At 43.0% G+C, this 22,668-nt stretch overlaps 9 protein-coding genes across 9 annotated transcripts; 6 read left to right on the top strand and 3 right to left on the bottom strand.

Moving 5' to 3' along the window:
• The first annotated feature begins 7 nt into the window (after nt 1-7).
• On the top strand, nt 8-427 carry LOC118429042 (histone H4). The gene has a single exon (XM_035839386.1). The coding sequence runs from the start codon at nt 9-11 to the stop codon at nt 318-320; it is 312 nt and encodes a 103-aa protein (XP_035695279.1). The 5' UTR covers nt 8; the 3' UTR covers nt 321-427.
• Nucleotides 428-1,143: 716 nt separating this feature from the next.
• LOC118429015 (histone H2A-like) lies at nt 1,144-1,707 on the bottom strand. Its single transcript, XM_035839354.1, has one exon. It carries the CDS (start codon nt 1,534-1,536, stop codon nt 1,159-1,161), a length of 378 nt encoding a protein of 125 aa, XP_035695247.1. The 5' UTR covers nt 1,537-1,707; the 3' UTR covers nt 1,144-1,158.
• Nucleotides 1,708-1,973: 266 nt separating this feature from the next.
• On the top strand, nt 1,974-3,130 carry LOC118429020 (histone H2B-like). The gene has a single exon (XM_035839360.1). It carries the CDS (start codon nt 2,209-2,211, stop codon nt 2,575-2,577), a length of 369 nt encoding a protein of 122 aa, XP_035695253.1. The 5' UTR covers nt 1,974-2,208; the 3' UTR covers nt 2,578-3,130.
• Nucleotides 3,131-7,221: 4,091 nt separating this feature from the next.
• On the top strand, nt 7,222-11,125 carry LOC118428997 (acyl carrier protein, mitochondrial-like). The gene is made up of 5 exons (XM_035839331.1): nt 7,222-7,403; nt 8,455-8,583; nt 9,743-9,830; nt 10,469-10,568; nt 10,767-11,125. The coding sequence occupies exons 1-4, from the start codon at nt 7,227-7,229 to the stop codon at nt 10,558-10,560; spliced, it is 486 nt and encodes a 161-aa protein (XP_035695224.1). The 5' UTR covers nt 7,222-7,226; the 3' UTR covers nt 10,561-10,568; nt 10,767-11,125.
• A 1,759-nt stretch (nt 11,126-12,884) lies between these two features.
• On the top strand, nt 12,885-14,846 carry LOC118428995 (late histone H1-like). Its single transcript, XM_035839329.1, has one exon. It carries the CDS (start codon nt 13,837-13,839, stop codon nt 14,353-14,355), a length of 519 nt encoding a protein of 172 aa, XP_035695222.1. The 5' UTR covers nt 12,885-13,836; the 3' UTR covers nt 14,356-14,846.
• A 1,239-nt stretch (nt 14,847-16,085) lies between these two features.
• LOC118429031 (late histone H2A.2.2-like) lies at nt 16,086-16,518 on the bottom strand. The gene has a single exon (XM_035839374.1). The coding sequence runs from the start codon at nt 16,473-16,475 to the stop codon at nt 16,113-16,115; it is 363 nt and encodes a 120-aa protein (XP_035695267.1). The 5' UTR covers nt 16,476-16,518; the 3' UTR covers nt 16,086-16,112.
• Nucleotides 16,519-16,753: 235 nt separating this feature from the next.
• Nucleotides 16,754-17,291, top strand: LOC118428989 (late histone H2B.L4-like). The gene has a single exon (XM_035839322.1). It carries the CDS (start codon nt 16,775-16,777, stop codon nt 17,135-17,137), a length of 363 nt encoding a protein of 120 aa, XP_035695215.1. The 5' UTR covers nt 16,754-16,774; the 3' UTR covers nt 17,138-17,291.
• Nucleotides 17,292-20,874: 3,583 nt separating this feature from the next.
• LOC118429007 (histone H3) lies at nt 20,875-21,801 on the bottom strand. Its single transcript, XM_035839345.1, has one exon. The coding sequence runs from the start codon at nt 21,421-21,423 to the stop codon at nt 21,013-21,015; it is 411 nt and encodes a 136-aa protein (XP_035695238.1). The 5' UTR covers nt 21,424-21,801; the 3' UTR covers nt 20,875-21,012.
• Nucleotides 21,802-21,934: 133 nt separating this feature from the next.
• LOC118429037 (histone H4) lies at nt 21,935-22,513 on the top strand. The gene has a single exon (XM_035839381.1). The coding sequence runs from the start codon at nt 22,046-22,048 to the stop codon at nt 22,355-22,357; it is 312 nt and encodes a 103-aa protein (XP_035695274.1). The 5' UTR covers nt 21,935-22,045; the 3' UTR covers nt 22,358-22,513.
• The last annotated feature ends 155 nt before the right edge of the window (nt 22,514-22,668 follow it).

Genomic DNA, 22,668 nt, shown 5'->3' with positions numbered 1-22,668 from the left:
ATCTCAACATGTCTGGACGTGGCAAAGGAGGCAAGGGTCTTGGAAAGGGAGGCGCTAAGCGTCACCGTAAGGTGTTGCGTGATAACATCCAGGGCATCACCAAGCCCGCCATCCGTCGTCTGGCCCGCCGTGGTGGTGTCAAGCGTATCTCTGGCCTCATCTACGAGGAGACCCGTGGCGTCCTCAAGGTCTTCCTCGAGAACGTCATCCGTGATGCCGTCACCTACACCGAGCACGCCAAGCGCAAGACCGTCACCGCCATGGACGTTGTCTACGCTCTGAAGCGCCAGGGCCGCACTCTGTACGGCTTCGGCGGCTAGATTATCTGACTACGAACGGTATCTCCGGCCCTTTTCAGGGCCACCCACATTTACTAAAGAACTATTGCTGTCTCACCCGTCTTACCTCTAGAATTTCAAATGATGATTCTGTCTTCGACGTAATATTACATTTCAGAAGTCTATCAATATTAAAAGATGGCATTTCTTCTATCTATAGGATGAAATCTCTGCGAACTTTATACCCTAGCCTGATTGAATATCGCTTATAGCAGCCCGCCCAATATGCCTCTGCGGGGAGGGGCCAGTTACATATAGCCTCCTTCACCAGCCTCTGTGGGGGTTTTGGCGTAACTTGTTGGGGTTACCCTGGGAGCCAGACAGGACCGGGTAGCTAGCGAGTTTTGTTTGGGGACCCAAGGCAGTCAGCCCGTAGCCTCACATTAGTGCTCCGGGGGTTGATTCGCGATTTCTAACCGGGAAAGGTATTTACCGAGAAGCTTGCCCTCTACTTCAGCTGCAAAAATGGATTTTATCTAGCAGCGTATCTCTGTAAACCGTTTAAAAAGGACACTTCTGATCATACAAAAGACAACCACATGAGGAAACAGTGTGCACTACAACTTTAGAGCCCTGGGTGTTCCGCAGTTTCCTGGGATGTCTGTCCTGAGAACGAGAGAGCGGCCTAGACTGGAGTTCCTACCTGTGCCCAATGAGCTTTTATCAGCGGATAAAAGCTCTTGCTGTGCCTGAAGAACCCTACTCTACTCCAAAAAAGAGGAATCCTTGATCATGCATACTACAAACAATGAGCAGTGATACTGTAAAGCTCTTTTGCAGATGTGGGTGGCCCTGAAAAGGGCCGGAGTCTTTCGTCAATTTAACTAGACTTTGATGCAGTCTTCTTGGGCAGGAGCACGGCGTGAATGTTGGGCAGCACACCTCCCTGGGCGATGGTCACACCAGACAGAAGCTTGTTCAGCTCCTCGTCATTGCGGACGGCCAGCTGAAGGTGACGGGGGATGATCCTGGTCTTTTTGTTGTCACGGGCAGCGTTGCCGGCCAACTCGAGGATCTCAGCGGTCAGGTACTCCAGCACGGCGGCCAGGTAGACTGGGGCACCGGCACCGACACGCTCGGCATAGTTGCCCTTGCGCAGGAAACGGTGCACACGGCCGACAGGGAACTGAAGCCCTGCACGGGATGAACGGCTCTTTGCCTTCGCACGGGCCTTGCCTCCCTTACCGCGTCCAGACATTGTCTCTTGTTTTTTGATATGTTCCGATCAAGGTATCAGTCCCAACCGTTCCTAACGATTTGTACCAAACATGTGGATCAAAGTCTCCACTTATGCAACCAATAGCAGCACAGGTTTCTTTCCTCCCCACCAATAGCGTATGAGCGTTGCATATCTCCGCAGGGAAGTTAAATCTCCTTGGTTTCGGCCAGGTCCGTAACAATTAAGGCAGATGAAAAAAAAAAGACCTGTGATTGATTGGGAATGAGAAACTACAACGCACAATTAATATTTTTACCGTGTACTAGGCGAAGCTATGAAGAAGAAAAACGGATATAAAAACGATTCGATTTATGGGTGCATACGGTGTGTATTGCCCCTGCTTCCTATCACGTCCGCACAGCCTGCTCTGGATCTCAAAATTCGCATCTCTGTCTCTCTCTCTCTTGCTCTCTCTCTCTTTCTGTCAGTCAGTCTTTTCCAGACTACGACAAACTATGCAAAAGAACTTAACGACAAAGGATTACAATGCTAAAGGATACGAAATGACATAAAACATAATGTTGCAACTTATACGAACTTAGCAAAAAGTAAAGTCCAGAGTTTAGTTCAAGGGCCAAAAGTCGCATGTACTAATGTATAAATAAGCTCCGGTTCCTGTGACAGACATCTAGTCTCTCAGCGATACTAACAATGCCGCCCAAAGGAGGAGGAAAAGCTGCCAAGAAGGCCGGTAAGGCCAGGCCTGCTAGGGCCAAAGGCAAGGGGAGGAGAAAGAGAAAGGAGTCTTACGGTGTCTACATCTACAAGGTGCTCAATCAGGTGCACCCCGACCCTCCTGGTGTCTCCAGCAAGGCCATGGGCATCATAAACTGCTTCCTCAACGACATCTTCGAGCGTATCGCTGGCGAGGCTTCACGCCTGGCTCACTACAACAAGCGCTCCACCATCGGCAGCCGGGAGATCCAGACTGCCGTGCGTCTGCTGCTGCCTGGTGAGTTGGCCACGCACGCCGTCAGCGAGGGCACCAAGGCCGTCACCAAGTACACCAGCTCCAAGTAAATCGACGTGAACCAGCAAAACCACCGGCCCTTTAATATCAGGGCCACCCAAATCTAAAGAAAGAGCTAAGCCTTACACAATCTTTTCTGCTATCTAGACAGTAGTATTGCCATTATGAACTATATCTAACCCAGAAGTATTTTTTTTAAACATGATTTGTTACAGTGTTAAATGTTAAAGACTGAAAACTGTATAGCACCAAGATGCATGGTCATGCAAACTACCGCCTGATTAATCGCGCTTCTCAGGCCCGTCGTACATTGCCGCGCCCACAAGAGGCTACAAGCTCCGGATAGCGGATTTTGCGTTACACAGACTAGGGTGTTAACCTGGTAAGGATTACCGACTCTTCCTTTCTAACAGAATCATTTTTTTTAAAATCAAATTTGAAAGTCATCAAACCTTTCCAATTGTTTAAAGCCCTAACGGAGCTACGTTACTGAAATCACTTTGTATCCACAAACAAGCGGTCACGTTCCATTTCTCAATCTAGGTTTTTGCACAGTCCATTGCTAAGACGGTGTAAATACCAGGGTCTGTCGGAGCTTTTTTGCATTTTGCCGCCTTAGCGGCAAAATGCTCTGAGGCCAGAATAGTCGCCGTTGTGATGTTGAGATGAACGGACCTGTTCTATTCATGCCAAACATTTGTATACCTTCTTAAACAGGCATTTCTTCAACATGGTCGCATTGGCGCAGTGGTAAAATTTACGCATTCTAAACTAATGCACCCGGTTCGAATCCGGGGAAGTATTTTTTTCAACTTTTTTTTTCTTTTTTACATCCATTAAAATACTAATTTTTACATCCATTAGGCCATACCAATTTAATTTGTTGGTTCTCGGAATCGCCGCTTCTATTTTTCCCAATTTCAAAAAATAAAAAATAAAAAAAAAATCCCTGTAACGTTACGGTAACGTTAACGCAAGTTGCTGGACTTGAAACAAACTTTGGTTCAGTTGAAAATAAAAGAACTTCTGAAACTAGTACTGGACTTGCAAAATAACTATCACCTGCTTATGTTCTCCTTTATGTTGTAAATCATCGAAAACCACCCATAGATCGTTAAATTTGTGCTTGAAAAAGACGAAAATGTTGCAGTGGGACAAACAAAATGGCAGCTGCCATATTTGGAAATGGCTTGGCCAATGCTGCCATATTTGGAAATGGCTTGGCCAATGCTGCCATATTTGGAAATGGCTTCATTAATATGGAATGAGTACACTAACGCCCTCAAGCGATTTTTATTCAAACTGCAGCTTTCACAAAGAGAATACAATGATGTTTCAGGCACTATCTATTCTTTGGGGTGAAATTAAGTCAATTTATTGTTCTTGTTGCTACATTAGACATTATACTATGCTGAAAAAGTTTTTCAACCTTCTTAAAGGTTTTTAAAAGTTGTGTGTGTTGAAATACTCTATGTTTTTGTCTTTATTACTAAGCATTATTACAGCAATGTTACTGTGAATACTTAAGCAATACTGATTGCACATAATTTTCCATTTGTATTGCTAAAATTCCACGTAAAGTGTATGACAAAATGCAAATTTTGCATGTAAGTGTAACTGGATCTACCACACATACATGTATACACCAGATTACTATTATTATCATTATATACCATTGGTTCAAGTCTGGAATTACGAACCTGAAACTTTGGACCTGACTGAACCCAGAGTTGTTGCAAGTTTTTTTTTTTCGCCCTGTCACTTCAACTTTTTTCTGAAAAAATCCGAGAACCAACAAATTAAATTGGTATGGCCTTATTATACTAATGAACAATACTTTTGTACAGAACATTAAAACTCACCTTTGCACCTCTTCTACTGCATTTTTCCGCAGTTGGGATGTTTGAATGAACGAACCGTGAGACGTGCGATACTCTGCGTATATGTTTCTTTCTAACTTTCCATAAAATGCCCATACAACATCTATATCACAGAATTACACAAGAACAAACTGATTTTCTCTAAAATAACTGCATACTGGATAACAAAAAGTTTCAGGAAACATATTCATTTTTATATTCCAGGACATAACTCATTTGCATATTTGTGAATCTCTCCATGCGCCCATATCAGGTTTTTTATTCTGTTCTATTTATATGACATTCTAATAACTAGAAAAAAAAACATTCACACACTCAAACCTTGGCAAAATGCCAGCTTTTTTAAAAGCACTTGTTTCCTTTTAAGATGTTTTGGGGCAAATACTCTCCCTGAAGGAAAAACACACTCTCACTAACGCACAGTTGCTCCCGCCGTACAAAGCATAATTTTAAGTTGCAGACCATAGCGAGTAAGAACAACTATTACAGGCTCGCGTTCTTCCCCGTAGAGTGGAATTAACTTGAGCCTTGTGTGGCGGAGGCGGAGTCTCTCTCCCAGCTCAAAGCTGAGCTGGGACGGGATCCGCTGCATTGAGCTGTCCCCTGTCCCTTGCATATGCCACAGTAGAGATTACGATCCAGTAGAATCGTCGATTCTCCTAGTAGAGATCGCGATCGGAGCAGCAACTCCGATCGGGATCTCTCCTAGGAGAATCAGCGATTCTACTAGTATAGATTGCGATCGGGGTCTCTCCTAGGGCCAACTCCGATCCAAACTCAATTGATGCTAAGATATGGGAAACAGACTGCGATCGGGATCTGTCCTAAGAGAATCGGCGATTCTAAGTACAGATTGCGATCGGGATCTCTCCTAGGACCAACTCTGATCCAAACTCAAATGATGATAAGATATAGGAAACAGCAATAATTTTTTTGATAAGCAATGATTTTATTTAGTATTAATGCAAACCTACTAACTCATTACCAACTACACACAAGCCTACTTGTGAAATGTACGTAATAGGTGTCTTGAAACTCTGCTTGGTATTTTGACACCTGTTGATCACTTAACGATGGTTATTGTTCTTTAGCTTCTAAAGCTGTTAAATGATTTAGTACAAGTCTGACTAGTGTCAGTAGTGAAATGTACCCAATAGGTGTGAAATTGTGAGTAATATCTTGAAACTCTACTTAATCTTTTGACACCTGTTTGACGACTTTACAGTTGTTATTGTTCTTCCAAAGCTGTGAAATTTGCATACTGACACAATGTTTGATCACCTGTTGGTGTCTTTCACATATTATAAGATTTTTGCCACTACTTTATCAGAAATTACTCATTTGAGTTTGGATAGGAGTTGGTCCTAGGAGAGATCCCGATCGCAATCTGTACTAGTAGAATCGCCGATTGTCCTAGGACAGATCCCGATCGCAGTTTTTTCCCCCATATCTTAACATCATTTGAGTTTGGATCGGAGTTGGCCCTATAGCAAGGAGAGACCCCGATCGCAATCTATACTAGTAAAATCGTCGATCTTCTTAGGAGAGATCCCAATCGGAGTTGGCCCTAGGACCAGCTCCGATCGCGATCTCTCCTAGGAGAATCGACGATTCTACTGGATCGTGATCTCTACTGTGACATATATATGTAAATATGTGTAAATAACAACAGTAAACTTCACATGTCCTTTTTGCACATGTCTACGTGACAGTCAGTAGTACGTCTTTCCCCATGTGACCTTTGTTTGCACTAGTTTTGTTAATAATCCGCTTTTCTGCGGGCTCAGTAGTATCGATGAATTAAATGAATTTATTGCTCAACAATCGCACAGGGTACAGTGTATGGCAACCAATGACAACTACTAGTAATAGCTTATACAAACAATAGTACTAAGAGGCTACATACAAAACAACAACAAAACATTATCGATAACAGTACAGTTATGTATTAGTAATCTGGTCTCGCATTTGGAATACATTATAAAGAAACTGGTTTACGTAGACGGATATATGAGTTGATCATGAGAACAATGTGTGGAAAATATCGTTTTCTGCACCAGTAAGAGTCATGTGTGTACCAAAGATGATTAATACAGAAACTTTCGCGGTGGTTTAAATTTCGCGGTTTTCGCGGTGGCCACTTCACCGCGAACTTAAAACCACCGCGAACATGCTTCCATTGCAGTAAGAGACTACAGACAGTGTATGGTGCTACCGCGAACTTAAACCACCGCGAACTTAAATGCATTTACAGTATCTTTGGCAGCCTTCATTTAATAGCACACAACGGTTTCGAAAACAGAATTTGGACACGAAAGCAAAAATCCATGATATTTACAAACGAATATGGGTTTGAGCAGGGAAGATATATTATAGTAGTGGTTATACATGTAGACCTTACGAAAGTCGTCGTACTTTTGTCGTGTTAATAAAGATTTCTCTATTATGTATTAACAGAAAAATCAAAAAACAAAACAAAAATCCATGACATTTACAAACGAATATGGGTTTGAGCAGGGAAGATATACTAAGTATTATAAAAACATGTAACACAGGCTGTTTAACTTTGGAGCTAGGTATACGGTACTCTGGCTTGAGCAAGGGCCTGAGCGAGAGATATTGGTGAAGGAAGTAATGTGTTACCAAGTATTATGTTCATTGTATTTCATTCTGACCCCTGATTCTGACGTGCCATACAATCCAAAGAAAATGTCTTTTCGTCGTTTATCTACTCTGTCTCTAGGGCGTTGCCAAAAAAACACCCCTACATAATTTTAGTATCACCTAAACCAGTACATTGCATTCTGGGAGCGGACAAAATGGCGACCATGTTGCGAGGAATCCGTGCGGTCTGTGGCTTAGCTTCAAGCCAAGCTTCTGTCCTAAATGCAACTGCTACAAGAGCAGGTGTCGTCGGATTATGTTCCAAGAAGTTTTTCCTGCCATCAGATACACACCAAAGGCATTGCTTCTCTTCTTTTAATGCTGTTACAAAGGTAAGAAGGTTGACACTTGGCGAGGTCACGAACTCCCCTTGTGTCGCCATCTTGCACAGGGCTGACCTGACTACTCTTTCGTCTTTGTACATCGAATTTCGATATACATTCGTTGTGATTGTTGTGAATATCAAATAAAGTAGTGCATCTAGAACTAGCTTTTCCACCAGGTCCCATTCTTTTTAAAAGGTAGCTACATTCCAGTTAAGTATTACTTTGCAGGAAAGATCTACTGAATATGGCAGCACAATTTATTTTATACCGTGCCGTTACGTAAGAAAGGAGGTTGAAGGAGAGCGTTGATAAATACAGGCATATAGATGATTTTGGGTCTAACAGTCAAAGTCACATATATTTGCAGAAATAGGCAGTTTTGGCTATGTACTCTGTTATTAGTTTCATCTTCTATCTTGAAGGGTGGCAGAGCACTGTTAAAAATAAATTATATATATATAATTTGCATTAGACTTGGTGTTTCTTTTTCATGATATTTTATGATTTCCCCGCCATAGTTTGACACAATTTCATTTTAAGAGATTATTGGCAGTTGCATGTGTGTACGAAATTGAAAACAAAAACAAAAAACAAGTTGCGACCGCCTGTGGTGTGCAAAAGCCAACCAATTGGAAACAGCAGCGAGTGAGGAGCACATGAGAAGGAAGCACAGAGAGAGATGAGAGAGAAGAAAAGCACATATGACCAGACACAGACGAACCTAAAATGGTTAGATAACAACAACAAAAAAGGGAAAGAAGGGAAAGACGCTAAGGAACACAAACAACTGATTTTGTGTGTGCAAAGGACAGGACAAGTGAATTTTGTGGGTTAGTGCACAGGGTTCTCGCTTGTTCAGTTTTGAACTTGCAGAGGGACCCCACCTCCACCACACCAGGGTCAAGTTCATTCCACTCTTTATGAAGGTTACTTGTAATTTAAAACATCCAACTTTGCCATATATATTTCTACTGTGGCTTTCTAAAATTGTGTGCAACACATAATGGGGATATCTGATTGTGTTGGATCTAACTTCAATCTTGCCATCTCACTCCAGTCCACTCAGAAGAGATTGCAGCTGCAGAGTGTGCGCAGCTATGCTGACCTGCCAGAGATGACCCTCAAGCAGATCAAGGAGAGAGTGTTGCTTGTGCTGAACCTGTATGACAAGATCAACCCAGAAAAGGTGCACTCATCCTTATAGTTATACCCTAAACATGTATTAAATGGTCAAAGGGGCTATTACTATGCTAAGGGCATCCGCAGGTCATTCAATATTCAGCCTCTAAACAATGGTTCCCTATACAAAAAAGAGGAGAAAGAAACTGTTGATAACTCAACTTTCTGACGTTACTGGCACACAAACATACCCTCATATGAAAGCCCGACATCTCAGCTATCCGAAAAACCACATTTCGCCAAGTATCTAACGGCGAAACTTCCTGGAAACTGAAACAATTGACCCCTGACCTCAAAACCGCACCACAACCCAGTGAGAAGGCCATGTGCTAGGACAAAAAAGTCCCAACTTTATACCCCTCAACAACCACAAAAACTCAGCTTTTTGGCCCTAATCAGAAAGTAGAAACCCTCCCCTGTCACACCCACCTCAAAACTGCCAGGATTTCTATCCATTTGACCAGGAAAAAAATCTTGAAGTTTTAGGCCCTGAACTATATTTGACAACCATCAATTTGCATGGCGGATTGACCTGCGGATCCCCCTAAGGCATTACAAGACAAATATATATATATATGTTCAGTGTGTCACAAAATATTGCAGGCTTTTCTTCCTTCACTTTTGATCTAAAGATGCAAATGAAATGTTCTACTGATGTGCAAACAAATGACAGCATTATTAGTCTTTAGACTTTGGAAAAAGTCCCCAATCCAGTTAAAGTTGTTGAGTAAGACGATGTCGAGTTCATTATATTGATTACATCCACATGCACATCCAATTTCTCTCATTTCTATATAAAATTTTCAAAACCATACTGTTAATCATACAGAGTTGCTGCAAAACAAGGAAAAATATATCCTGCTAAGGGCAAAAAGGTATTGGAAAACTTAAAAGCTGTGCAATGCCAAAGTCAATTCTAAAGAAGAAGTTGTGTAAGAAAAATAATGAAGAATTTATTGCTTGGCACATATATCCTCGGTATACCATACTTGGTGTGTTATATGTATATCATACTCTCCTTATTTTAACCTTCATGACCACATAGACTTCATAAGAAAGGCAACTTTTTAGGCCAAAATTTTTTTGCTTGCTGACATCAGTTTTTAGGCTTTTAGGATAGTTGATACTGTGTGTTTAACTGGCCATGATGTACGATTCCTATGCAGCTGAACTTGGAGGCCCATTTCATGAATGACTTGGGGTTGGACAGTCTGGACCAAGTGGAGATCATAATGGCGATGGAGGATGAGTTTGGTAAGTGTTTCCTATAGTACACACCAGGATAGATGGTCAGGAGAACAGAGGAGCCTAACCGATGTTTTATGTGACACATGATCCAATTTCACACCAGGACCTTATTTTTGATAGATGTAAATCTATCAGAGGAGATCAAGACACAGTATGTGTCATTATTATTAAAAGTTCGACCTATCCCACGCCGGTATATTCGTGATACCGGGTACATCAAATTGGTAATTTACAGTAGCATCTTCCTGTGGTCATGTTATCATAGGATAGCACCAATTTGTTTGTATCCTTAAGTTATATACTTCTGTTATTTGTAATGAACGATGAATGTCTCTAATATCCAATCCAAGAACAACACTATCCATATGTTATTATGTATGTGTTTTTTTCTGGATGTTATGAACCCAGTAAAATGGTTGCAAAAGGATAAATACTTGCCCACCGCACTGTCAAAGTGGTTGAATCTCTGTTCTTTGTCAGACTTACAATGTCCCTGTCTTGTCTTAGATTAAAACCTTTAGGAGACTGGAACAGCAGCTTTTGTAGATTCATATGTAACAAGCTTAATATGTTCAGCTTGTTGTGATACGTGGCACATAATCATTACAATTGAAAACGACCCTCCTTGTGTTTTCTGTTTCCAGGATTTGAGATCCCAGATTCTGATGCAGAGAAGCTGATGAAACCACAGGACATTTGTGACTACATTGCAGACAGGCAGGATGTGTATGAATAACAGCACAGGTGGGAATAGCTCCTAGATGATTATCTTTCAAACAATTTTCACATGTGCTTGAAAATAAGCACAGACTTAAGTTAAGAATATGTGTAACAGCAAAGTAACCTCTTGGCATCATCTGTATATGTTACTGCTCACAAGGTTTGGGTACAAACAAGGTGTCTGTCTTACCCCTATTTAACAATTTTCTTATTGTTTTGCAGGTTGCTCTTCTTGGAGGTGATACCAATAGTACACATATGGAGAGCATGCATCTCAAGATTATCATCATTAGTTCCAGACTTGAAAAGAGATATTAGCTTATTTACCTGGTGACATTTAGACGAAAAACTGTGATTCTCCAAGATAGTAATTCAGTAAATCCTTGTTACCTGATGTTCAGTATTGACCTATTTAGTTTCAATAGATGTCTCAAGTAGAAACTGGTCTGTACTATAGATGACATTGATATCGCAAGCACTTGCTGTTGCGCAAAAACAAAGAGTAAATGAGCCCTGTTTCCTGTGAACACATTTTTGTCTGTATCAGTCACTATTAAATCTAGTGTTTGCTATACCATTTACTTGAGACTAGTTTTTTCCTTGTTCTGCATAAAATTTGATAACATCTTTACTGGACTTAGCTTACCTTTAGTTTGTGACAAAGTGGACCCGCACACATGCCAATCTATAAAGAGATAAAAAGACAAAGAGCCTTAAGAAATGATGAAAGACAGGAAAGTTATGCTCACCATTGGAAGATATATGGTATGGAAATAAAGAAAACCCAAGCTGATGTGTTACGCGGAAGGGCGGTTATGCCGGCTGTATAGATACAGATACAGAAATGACAGTGCCTAACTGTTTTGTTGTTAGGGTGTTAATCCTAGTAGGAAAAAATCCCAATCTAGACGTCGTAAATTGTACACACCAATTTTATTTGTTGCTTGTCTCTGATTCTGCTGTCCTATTTTTCCCAATTTGAAAAAAAAAAATTGGCCCCCCCCACACCTGTTGACAATTTTTCAATGCTTCTCATGACTCCGAGATAAGCTATTTCTACGAGCCTCAACTTTGTTATTTTTTTTTTTTCAATATTGGGACTTTGCTAATCAGAGACCACCCTAAAATTTAAGGTGGTCCCTGATTAGCAGATATTGATTTGCTGCATAGAATGTGCCAAGGAAATCTTAAAACTTATTATTTTATAAATTTGTTGTGTAACTTGAGTAAGACCCTCTATCTCTCCACCCCAGACTTTTTGCAACAACAACAAAAGAAGGAAATTCGACCTGCTAATCCAATTTTTTTTTAATCCGAGAAGAAACTGTTTCAACTTCAGATCAACTAAGTTGGGCTTTTAGATTCTCTGCAGCTTAGCACACCTTCAAAGACAGCTGAAGAGTTCCAACGCAAACATCAGAGTACAGTAAATGTGTACTCTCACTTTCAAATGTGCTATATGCCAGTTATATGGAATAACGTTGGCCCTTGGTTTGGCACATGTTCTTACGTATCAGAGGAAGCCCCTCTGTTCTGCCATCTTTCAGACACAGTATGTTCATATAGCGTCAATTAATGTGCATGATTAGCCGACTGTTCGGTGTGCACCTTTACCATCTTGTATGGTGCCCGAGTCACCTACAGAATCTAAATCCGTATACTGTGCGACAACACAGTGTCGCAAGGTGCGTTTCTGCAATCTTCTAGCAGATGTTTGGAGATATGTGGTGCGCTGACTGTCCTACAAAAGAGGCCAAAAAGGAAAACGTCACTTTGTTCTCTCCCAACATCTGTTTAGATGTTTATATGCGTTTACGTTGGACACCATTACAACAGTCTCTAATAGGGGAATGATAACCATCAGAGCAAAAGGTTCCACCTCGGGAAAAGTATTACGTTCAATCCGAAATGGAGCTTGACGCTACGTTACATCGACCTGACTCCGATATCCCTTATAGCTATATACACACATATATGTATATGTATATATATATATATATAGAGAGAGAGAGAGAGAGAATCGTGTGACGATTAACGCGTCTCAGACGTTGTTTCAGGGTTTTGTACACCTGACCCCATAGATGAAACCTAACTGTGAAAGCCGACACAAAGCACTTCGTCAACGGGTGGATGGCAGGACCGAGTTCGCTAGTGTTTATCATACAAGAGGCAATCTGATGCCATGTATGTCGTGTTGGGTATGTCACAAACCTTAGACACTTCGTCTTGACAAGATTTTATTTATCCAGATGCCTGTGAACGTAAGATGTCGCGCCAAGAAATCTACGGAATTTAGTACACTTGCTGGGTTCTATCCAATAATACATGGCAGTCTCAATAGACGTGCACGGACCCACGGGCGGGCATGGATGTAGAACCAACCACAAATGATATCTAGATAGTAGACCAAATCAGTTGAATGGGTACATTTTGTGATTTGAGTTCACCGCCATAGATTTTCAGCTATGTCACAGGTGCAGAACTAGCCTTTTGTTCTCCTTGGTTACCTGTATTCAGGTACAGCAAGTTGCGCGGGAGATCAGAATGACGCGATTCTGGTAGACTCTGAAAGTAATATTCAGGCCGATGGTTTGCCATGACTCCATCACACCGAAAATCATGTAATACAAGTTATGACATAAGAAAACAATAAAGACATATGAAGTTGACTGACTAGCACTTACAGACGAGGTAGCGTTACCATAGTTCGTCAATCGCGTCATGTTTACAGACGCTTTATGAGTCCTTTTGTTGCATTGAAAAACGATCTACCTGCCCGCCATTTCGTCGGAAAGGTGTTCTGGGTGTGCGAGTACTACCTACTTTTGTGCATATTTTCAGAATTTAGTCGAGCCGAAATTACACAGAAGTTTCACGAGGTCAAAGACAACGAATTTGGCTTGCAGATCATGGGGATAACTGGCGTATTCAACGCATTAGGATTAAATAGGAGAGGTCGCTTTCTCCATCAACACTTTTTTCATTAAGGTAATTCCAAAAATATGAGAAAAAAGTGCAATTTAGCGGCAATCTTTGCCAAAATGTCAACATATAATCGAAAATATGAATCTTTTGGTAGCTGCCAAGAAAATTTCGACCTGTCGGACTTATGCCATCTTTCAGAACGGACGTAGTTTCTTAAGGGTAACAAACACACTTCTTAAGGTTCTTGGCCATTTCTTCTGTGACTGAGGTGGCTGCTTTCTATTGCGTCCGCACGGACACAATATATGTAGGGAACGCTGTGAGCGAAACTTCATTCTTACTCTTCAGTACGACTGTAAAAGTAAACATGTCCGCACCAGCAGCAGCACCCGCCAAGAAGGCAACCAAGGCTAAGAAGCCTAAGAAGCCCGCGGCCCACCCACCGGTCGCCAAGATGGTCGTCGCCGCCATCACCGCCTTGAAGGACCGCAAGGGATCCTCCCTGCAGGCCATCAAGAAGTACATCGCCGCCAACTACAAGTTCGACGTGACCAAGCAGGGCCATGTCATCAGGCGTGTCATCAAGAACATGCTGGCCAAGGGTCTGCTCACCCAGGCTAAGGGCAAGGGCGCCGCCGGCTCCTTCAGGCTCGGCGCTGCCGCCAAGAAGGCCCCCAAGAAGCCCAAGGCAAAGAAGCCCAAGGCAAAGAAGGCGAAGAAGCCCAAGAAGGCGAAGAAGCCCAAGGCAAAGAAGGCCAAGAAGCCCAAGGCAAAGAAGCCCAAGGCAAAGAAGGCCAAGAAGCCAGCAGCCAAGAAGGCAGCAAAGAAGCCAGCAGCCAAGAAGGCCAAGAAGCCAAAGAAGAAGGCAGCTCCCAAGAAGAAGTAGATCCTCTCCTGACGGCTAAAACCACCGGCCCTTTTCAGGGCCACCCAAATATCCAGAAAGAGCTCATTATATCACTTGCTGCTAGGTCAATATATTTCTGTCCGGTAAGCAATTTTGTGTTGCTGTGAGTTGGAACCATGAATGTGAAAGGTGTACTTTTTCATCATTAAATATGGCGAGTTAGAATATTTTGTATCATTGTAATTGCTTTGTCAAATCGCACATAGCATTCTATTCGACGGAAACCACGTAAGTACATTACTTTTTCTTCTAGCTTTCCTGATATTACCTTCCGTGCTACGGGCCTCCGAAGCGAAATGACATAATGTCCATGGGTATACATGAGCATTTCAACTGACTAATGAAAGAGTCTTAGAGAAATAAAAATAGAAATGGGGCGGGTAGGTACTTTTTCTTAGACAACGGTTATGATTAAACTTTGAAAAGAGTTCAGTCTGTCGAACAAATACTGCGAGGAACTGTTGGCGTTACCCGTGGACATCCAAGCTTCTGTTGATAGCGCTTCCATATTCAAAGAAGCACTAGTGCCGAATATTATTTTGCCGGGAAGTCGCCATGTTAGATGTTTTTTACTGGAGTGGGTGCATGACCTGAGCGCCAAAACTGACCTGAGCGCCAAAACTGACCAATGACTGCTTCTGTAGCAACACTCAATACAACTCAACAACAATTGCTGTTACTGATCCCTACCGACGCGGCGTCCCGGCAACCAATGAACGCCTCGTGTTTTGTTTGTCTAGCTCCTTGGCGGGATCTTCGATAGCTGGCAGTCCATTGAGGAACTGATTTGTTTGTTCACTGTTCTGTTCCACTTGGTTGCGTGACCGACTCAAGGACAGGTTACCGCTACCTGTAGTTACGTATACAGGCAGGCGGTATGTACCTCGAGACATATCCCGAGGTTAACACTTTGTTAGTTTTCCGTGTAGTATTAGATTGTTCATGTCTGATGTCCTTAATAATAAGCTTCAAACCTGTAAGTACATAATCCTAGTATCAAGAACCAATCATTGTTGTTGTGTGTTCACTGATGTTGAGAACAGATACAAATATACATACATTACACTACTGACGTTAACGTTGTTAAAATGTCCATCAACCGTGAACAATGTTCTTAGCGCGGTACCAGGATATAGCACCTTTCACAACAAGTTTCATACGTCAAAATCCACCGACGAATGCTGCACTGTTCTATTTGTATACTCATTCCATTCATTCTTGATGATGAATGGTAGAAACGTGATATTTGGCGCCCAAAAAGCCTTTTGTTTTACCCTATTTGATTCCCATTTAGGTTTCAACGTCTTTTCGTTACCAAGATATCTTTTACATTGGACGAACAAAGGCAGAGACCGGGTCGGTGAGGAAAGAGTACTAGTGAACAGGTTGTTAACATTTTCGTTGTACGGATAAAAGATTTCCACTTAAGAGAAGCTAGGATACAGGCTGTAAAGCAAGGAAGAAAAAATATTTCAGTTGTGGTGTAAGGACCTGTTGCATAACGCGTTAGACATATTAGAACGACAAGAACACACCGTCTGGTGGCTGCGTCTCCTTCGTCTTCATACATGAACATATATAACACGTTATACATATATACATTCTGCAAACGGCTATATATACAAAGACGCTAATTTGCAAAAATTCCTACGTCTGAGTCGTGAGTAAATAGAGCTCTTTGTAAGATGTTGGTGGCCCTGAAAAGGGCCGGTGTTGTTATTTGTTCTTCTGGTTGTTTAAGAAGACTTCTTCTTGGGCAGGAGCACGGCGTGGATGTTGGGCAGCACACCTCCCTGGGCGATGGTCACACCACCCAGCAGCCTGTTCAGCTCCTCGTCGTTGCGGACGGCCAGCTGAAGGTGACGGGGGATGATCCTGGTCTTCTTGTTGTCACGGGCAGCGTTGCCGGCCAACTCGAGGATCTCAGCGGTCAGGTACTCCAGCACGGCGGCCAGGTAGACTGGGGCGCCGGCACCGACGCGGTTGGCATAGTTGCCCTTGCGCAGGAAACGGTGCACACGGCCGACAGGGAACTGAAGCCCTGCACGGGAGGATCGGCTCTTCCCCTTTGCCTTCTTTCCCTTTCCACGTCCAGACATGTTGATATCGGTTTGCTTACCTGTATGTTGGTTGCAAAATGATGCTCTCTTGCTTCCCCGCTGCGTTTTTGTACTGGCCGCTTGGACAAAAGAAGGCGTGTAACAGACCAATGACACGAACAGGTGTCAAAAGTGACCAACCAACAGGTAATCAATTGGAAACTATCACCCAATCAGCGTCGAGGAGTTCTATTGTATACCGTTATCCATTCATTTACATATTGGAGGCAATAAATACCAAACAAGAGAATAGAGTTGCTACTTTTCGATTGAATCTTTCGTCGAAACGTTCTAGCATCATGCCGCCAAAGACCCCAGGAAAGGCCGCCAAGAAGGCCGGCAAGGCCCGCCGTGCAGGTGGAGCCAAGAGGAGGAGGAGAAGGAGGGAGTCCTTCGGAATCTACATCTACAAGGTGCTCAAGCAGGTGCACCCCGACACCGGTGTCTCCAGCAAGGCCATGGGCATCATGAACTCCTTCGTCAACGACATCTTCGAGCGTATCGCTGGCGAGGCTTCCCGCCTGGCTCACTACAACAAGCGCTCCACCATCAGCAGCCGGGAGATCCAGACCGCCGTGCGTCTGCTCCTGCCTGGTGAGCTGGCCAAGCACGCCGTCAGCGAGGGCACCAAGGCCGTCACCAAGTACACCAGCTCCAAGTAAATCAACAACTACAAGATCTACCACACCGGCCCTTTTCAGGGCCACCAAAATATTTCTTGAGTGCTGTATCGATCTCCGAATTAGTAGGTTTCTCCGAACTATGAATGATTAGCACGTTTAGTAGTTTCTTGTCGGTGCATTTCTAAAATCAAATGATGAGATAGAGACGGCTATATAAAGTAAAACTGCACAGAGCAGTCTTCATTGTATGGTATTCAACTAACAGTGGCGCAACCGTTGGCGAGTGTAAACACGGCTTTAATGATAGCATTTCTGTGCTCGTGTTGACGTATCTGTATCTGTATCTATATAGCCGGTATAACCGCCGTTCCGCGTAACACACCAGCTTCGTATATGTATATGCTTAGTGCCAGACTTTAGGCGCCATGTAGGCGGTGTATAGCCTTATTTTTGGTACCATTCTCCTTATAATTAATACACTCGCTGCCCCATACTCGTCCACACCATGGGCTGTACTCAGGTTAGGTAGGACAGGACTACTTTCGAACTGTATGAGCCGTACGCGTGATTTGTTCATGGATGCCTGCCGCAACCTGTCAAACATGTAACGTTACACCTGTTAGCGCTATAGCCTTAGAGGAACAGAGGGAGGCTAGTAAACTACATCAAGAATAATGTATCGCTGCTGAGAGATACAGACTATATAAACCAGGTACATACAGCAAAGTAACTTCGATCTAAAATATTTGTTGGGGTTCTACATCAGTGGCCTAGTAAATATTTGTGGGAGGCCGAGAGCGCAACGTTACAGGTGCACGTGTTTGTTCTATTACTAGTACTGAGGCGCTACACGAGACAAAGCAACGCCACACTGTACTGATAAGGTGGCGCGTAAAAGTGAGCACGATTGCGCCAAAACGGTAACAATATATAACGTTACTTATCTCGGTGGCTGCGCTGACATATTTCTTTGTTGTTATCCCCATTGGTTACTTTTCTTTGTGTGTCAAGACTCAGTTCAGCATCCACGTAATACATAAAACTTCACTCGTTCCTCTCTCGTCCACGAAAAGAGCTCGAGCCCTCAAAATCATACTGGATGTCTCACAGCTCAAATTAAAAGGTTTCCCCCCCTTTAAAATTCCCCCCCCCTTGGGAAAGATTTCCAATGCCCCGGTTTCAAGGGGGGGTAAAAAAGTTTGGGAAATTTTTCGGGGGTTTTTTTTCCCAGATTGAAAACCCGGGGGTTTTTTCCCCCGGGGGATTTTTTTTCCCGGGGTTTGGCGGGGGGGGAAAAATGAACTTAAGGGGGGGTGGTTTCCCCGGGCAATTTTACGGTTTTTCCCCCCCCCCCCCCCCCCCCCCCCCCGAATTCTACAATTTCCGCACCCCCGTAGGAAGGCCTGGTAGAGGCTAACAAAATTCAAAAGGCATCAGCTCGACGAAGCTCGCAACAGTGCAAAATGCTTGCCGGACTTTATTTCTTTTTCCCCTGTGCACAATTTTGGCGCCATGACCCATGTGCTAGAATTTGTGACATGGGTTTGTAGGGGATAGTCCTGCCAAACTTATGGTATAAGTACACTACATAATACATACCAGCGTGCAAAATACCACTTGCACATTGCAACCACTTTTTGCTTGGTGCAACTTACTTCTAAACTCAGGTTGCACAGGATGAGGATCCTGAGCCTCAGAACTCGATTTTGTTGACATGTGTAGTATAATAATATATAAAATTGTAGGGGATAGTCCTGCCAAACTTATGGTATAAGTACACTACATAATACATACCAGCGTGCAAAATACCACTTGCACATTGCAACCACTTTTTGCTTGGTGCAACTTACTTCTAAACTCAGGTTGCACAGGATGAGGATCCTGAGCCTCAGAACTCGATTTTGTTGACATGTGTAGTATAATAATATATAAAATCATTCTTTATTCAGACATAAAAGAAAGTAACATTTATTCCAGGTCACGTTGGTCATTACTGACCAAACGTGCAGGGGACATTGACAGATTGACACAAGACATTACATAAACGGTATTGCACAGTTGAATCATTCTATTGCACATTCGTTTCAATTATGATAAAGAAATCACAGCATTTTTGTACAATGTCATCTTTGAGTTATTAAAATCTATTATAAATTGTTAATAATTTGTAGGTCAATTTTGTAATTTTTCAATATAATAGACACTATTATTTTCAAGCTACTTGATTTTTAGTTTGAAACAATCATGCTTATATAAGTAATATAGTAGTAAAAGGTTATGTATGTACTATGTACAGGGCTCGAAATACTGGGTGCATGTGCACCCAGGTGCACCCAAAACTGGAGTTGTGCACCCAATAATTATCTGTGGGTGCACAGGTTGCACCCAAATATTTTCTTAGGTTTATGTATGTAAAGATATCAAAGTGTACTAGTATACATCACATTCTTGACATCTAAGTGTTAGAAAGATAATAAAAATGTCTGTCATGGTACTTGTTTAAGAATTTGATAGCTTGAAACTAAGTTTTATTATTAGGTTATTACTTAAGTTTAAGTGGTGCACCCAAAATTTTTTTGCACCAGTCGCCTAATCCCAAAAATGAATTTCGAGCCCTGATGTATGTATGTATTGTACCTATTTTCAGAAATTAGAGAATTGTAGGTGGTACAACTTGAAGTTCAGTTGTGCAACCTAGTTTCTGCCCCAGGTTGAACAGTGGCAACCTGGCTCAGAAAATTATTTTGTACACTGCATTCTGATGTCACATGTCAACCTAGCTGTGTTACTGACAACCTCTGTCACATTTTGGTGGTAGAACTTGAAGCTGGATTACCCGGGGCGCTCTTGCGAGCGGCCTTGGTGGCCAGCTGCTTCCTGGGGGCCTTGCCTCCAGTGGACTTAATCTCCATCCTGGGTGCACACCAGAGCTTCAACTTTATAGTTCCTACTTAAAACCATTGAAAATCCTTCTTTTCTTTGGAAATTTTTGCCCAACCTTGAGTTTTTTTTTGCTAGAAGTGACAGCTAGGGTCTTATCTTTCATATTTTGGTCAAAATTTCTTCAGTTGACCAGTTTTGATGGCGTAGTGATAGATCTGAGTTGTTGGGTCCAGCGGATGGCTACAGGAGTGAAACTGGGTCAAAGGTGAGGTTTGTTTACTTGAATCAGCTGTGCCGAGAGTTTGAGGTGGTTGACCCTCTGTTTTCTTTCCATGTTTAGCTAGTATACCCTTGTGACTTTCTGGTGGAGAAGAGTTTTTGAGATTGAAGTAAAGGTAAGTACTTTTACAATGTCTTGTTTCAGGGCTTCTTATGCTGTGTGCCAATGAGGACAATCAACTATCACGTCAGCCCTTTGAGACAATCACTTTTAATACGTCGATGTAGGTTAGACATCCAGGTAATAAGATACGCCAAAAATATCACTTTTAATGTTCTCTCCAAGCAGAGGTTAGGCTCCGGCTGTTTTTTGCATAAGATAACGTCTGACTCATCCAACGACGTTTGATACCTAGTTATCATCCTTTCTTGAATACAATGGATTAACGTTACTCCTGCGTGTCTTACCGAAGCACTCAACACAATGTTGGATGTAATGTCTACGTCAGGGGCATGTTAGATTACATGTTTGGGGGGACTGGGTTTCGTCGTTTTCTCATGGACATTTAACATTATTTTGATGATTACTTCAAGCATTGTGGTCCATGCACTGAACGAACAGGCACATCGTGCTGTATTCTATATATTTAATTGAATGAATTACCTTCATTGTACATTATATATTGGGTGATGCTTTATAGATATCCTTCGTCCAATGGTATGAGGTATAACGACTGTGACAGTAAAGCTCTTTTTAGATAATGTGGGGTGGCCCTGAAAAGGGCCGGGTTTAGTGAGACAAAGCCTTATGTTTAAGCACGCTCGCCACGGATACGGCGGGCCAGCTGGATGTCCTTGGGCATGATGGTCACACGCTTGGCGTGGATGGCGCACAGGTTGGTGTCCTCGAAGAGACCGACCAGGTAGGCCTCGCTAGCCTCCTGCAGAGCCATGACGGCAGAGCTCTGGAAGCGGAGGTCGGTCTTGAAGTCCTGGGCGATCTCCCTGACCAGGCGCTGGAAGGGCAGCTTGCGGATGAGCAGCTCGGTGGACTTCTGGTAACGACGGATCTCCCTGAGAGCCACGGTACCGGGCCTGTAACGGTGAGGCTTCTTGACACCTCCGGTGGCCGGGGCGCTCTTGCGAGCGGCCTTGGTGGCCAGCTGCTTCCTGGGGGCCTTGCCTCCAGTGGACTTACGGGCGGTCTGCTTGGTACGTGCCATTTTGCAATCAACGTCTTCGAGATGATGTCGATAACTGCACGATAGACTGTCTGCCGAAATTTATACTAACGCGGGCTTAAATACAATTGGTCAATTTTGAAATTTACCATAAGCTGATTGGTCTTTATATCTTATCTCCTATTGGATGAAGTACTTTCACCTCATTGGACAAGCCCCCGGGCACCAGAATCCGACTTTTGCAGCAAGGTTGCGGGCTACAAGCTTCTACCACCCTGATTGGACGGCTTTTGTTTGGGCTAAACCACGCAATTATAGGGTGCTCACTACTTTAAATCAAAGCAATTCTTCATTTAAAAGCAAGACAAATGTTTTCATTCAATATAAATGTAGATGTTAAATCAGTTAATAGCTTGAATTTTGTTTAAATAAGTTGTATATGAAATATTGTGAAATATATAGATAAATCCCCTTTACATAAGTGTTATCGTCTCCTTCACTGTAATTGGTCAAAATATTTAGCACGCCATTGGTCCTTTCAGTTTTGTTGGACGTTGATTGGCCTTGCAGTTTAGAATGCTACTTCGCCGAGGTCCGTACATGTGGAATTTATACTGATTACGGTGCACCCCAACATCATTGCTCATCTGCATCAAACAGAAAAATGTCTGGACGTGGCAAAGGAGGCAAGGGTCTTGGAAAGGGAGGCGCTAAGCGTCATCGCAAGGTGTTGCGTGACAACATCCAGGGCATCACCAAGCCCGCCATTCGTCGTCTGGCCCGCCGTGGTGGTGTCAAGCGTATCTCTGGTCTCATCTACGAGGAGACCCGTGGTGTCCTCAAGGTCTTCCTGGAGAACGTCATCCGTGATGCCGTCACCTACACCGAGCACGCCAAGCGCAAGACCGTCACCGCCATGGACGTTGTCTACGCTCTGAAGCGCCAGGGTCGCACTCTGTACGGCTTCGGCGGCTAGACTCGTCAGCTCGCATCATCTAAATACCCGGCCCTTTTCAGGGCCACCCACCTATTCCAGAAAGAGCTGCATCCAATCACAGTTGCAAGTCTTGTATTAGACTTAAACCTGATTACACGGTTTTACTAACATTAAAATTACTAACATTAAAATGAAGGTCGGTCCAACTGTCACGTCATTTTATTGAGAGTAACAAAAAGGCAACCGGAAGGGCTAGTCCACTCAAGGTCGTCCAATATCAAGGTTCAGCCCAAGGTCAGATCTACATAGGATAACCAATGTATAACATACCTCATACTAGTCATAGACAT

This window comes from Branchiostoma floridae, chromosome 13 (assembly GCF_000003815.2).
Source record: "Branchiostoma floridae strain S238N-H82 chromosome 13, Bfl_VNyyK, whole genome shotgun sequence".
NCBI lineage: Eukaryota > Metazoa > Chordata > Leptocardii > Amphioxiformes > Branchiostomatidae > Branchiostoma > Branchiostoma floridae.
This window is presented reverse-complemented; position numbering and strand designations above follow the sequence as displayed.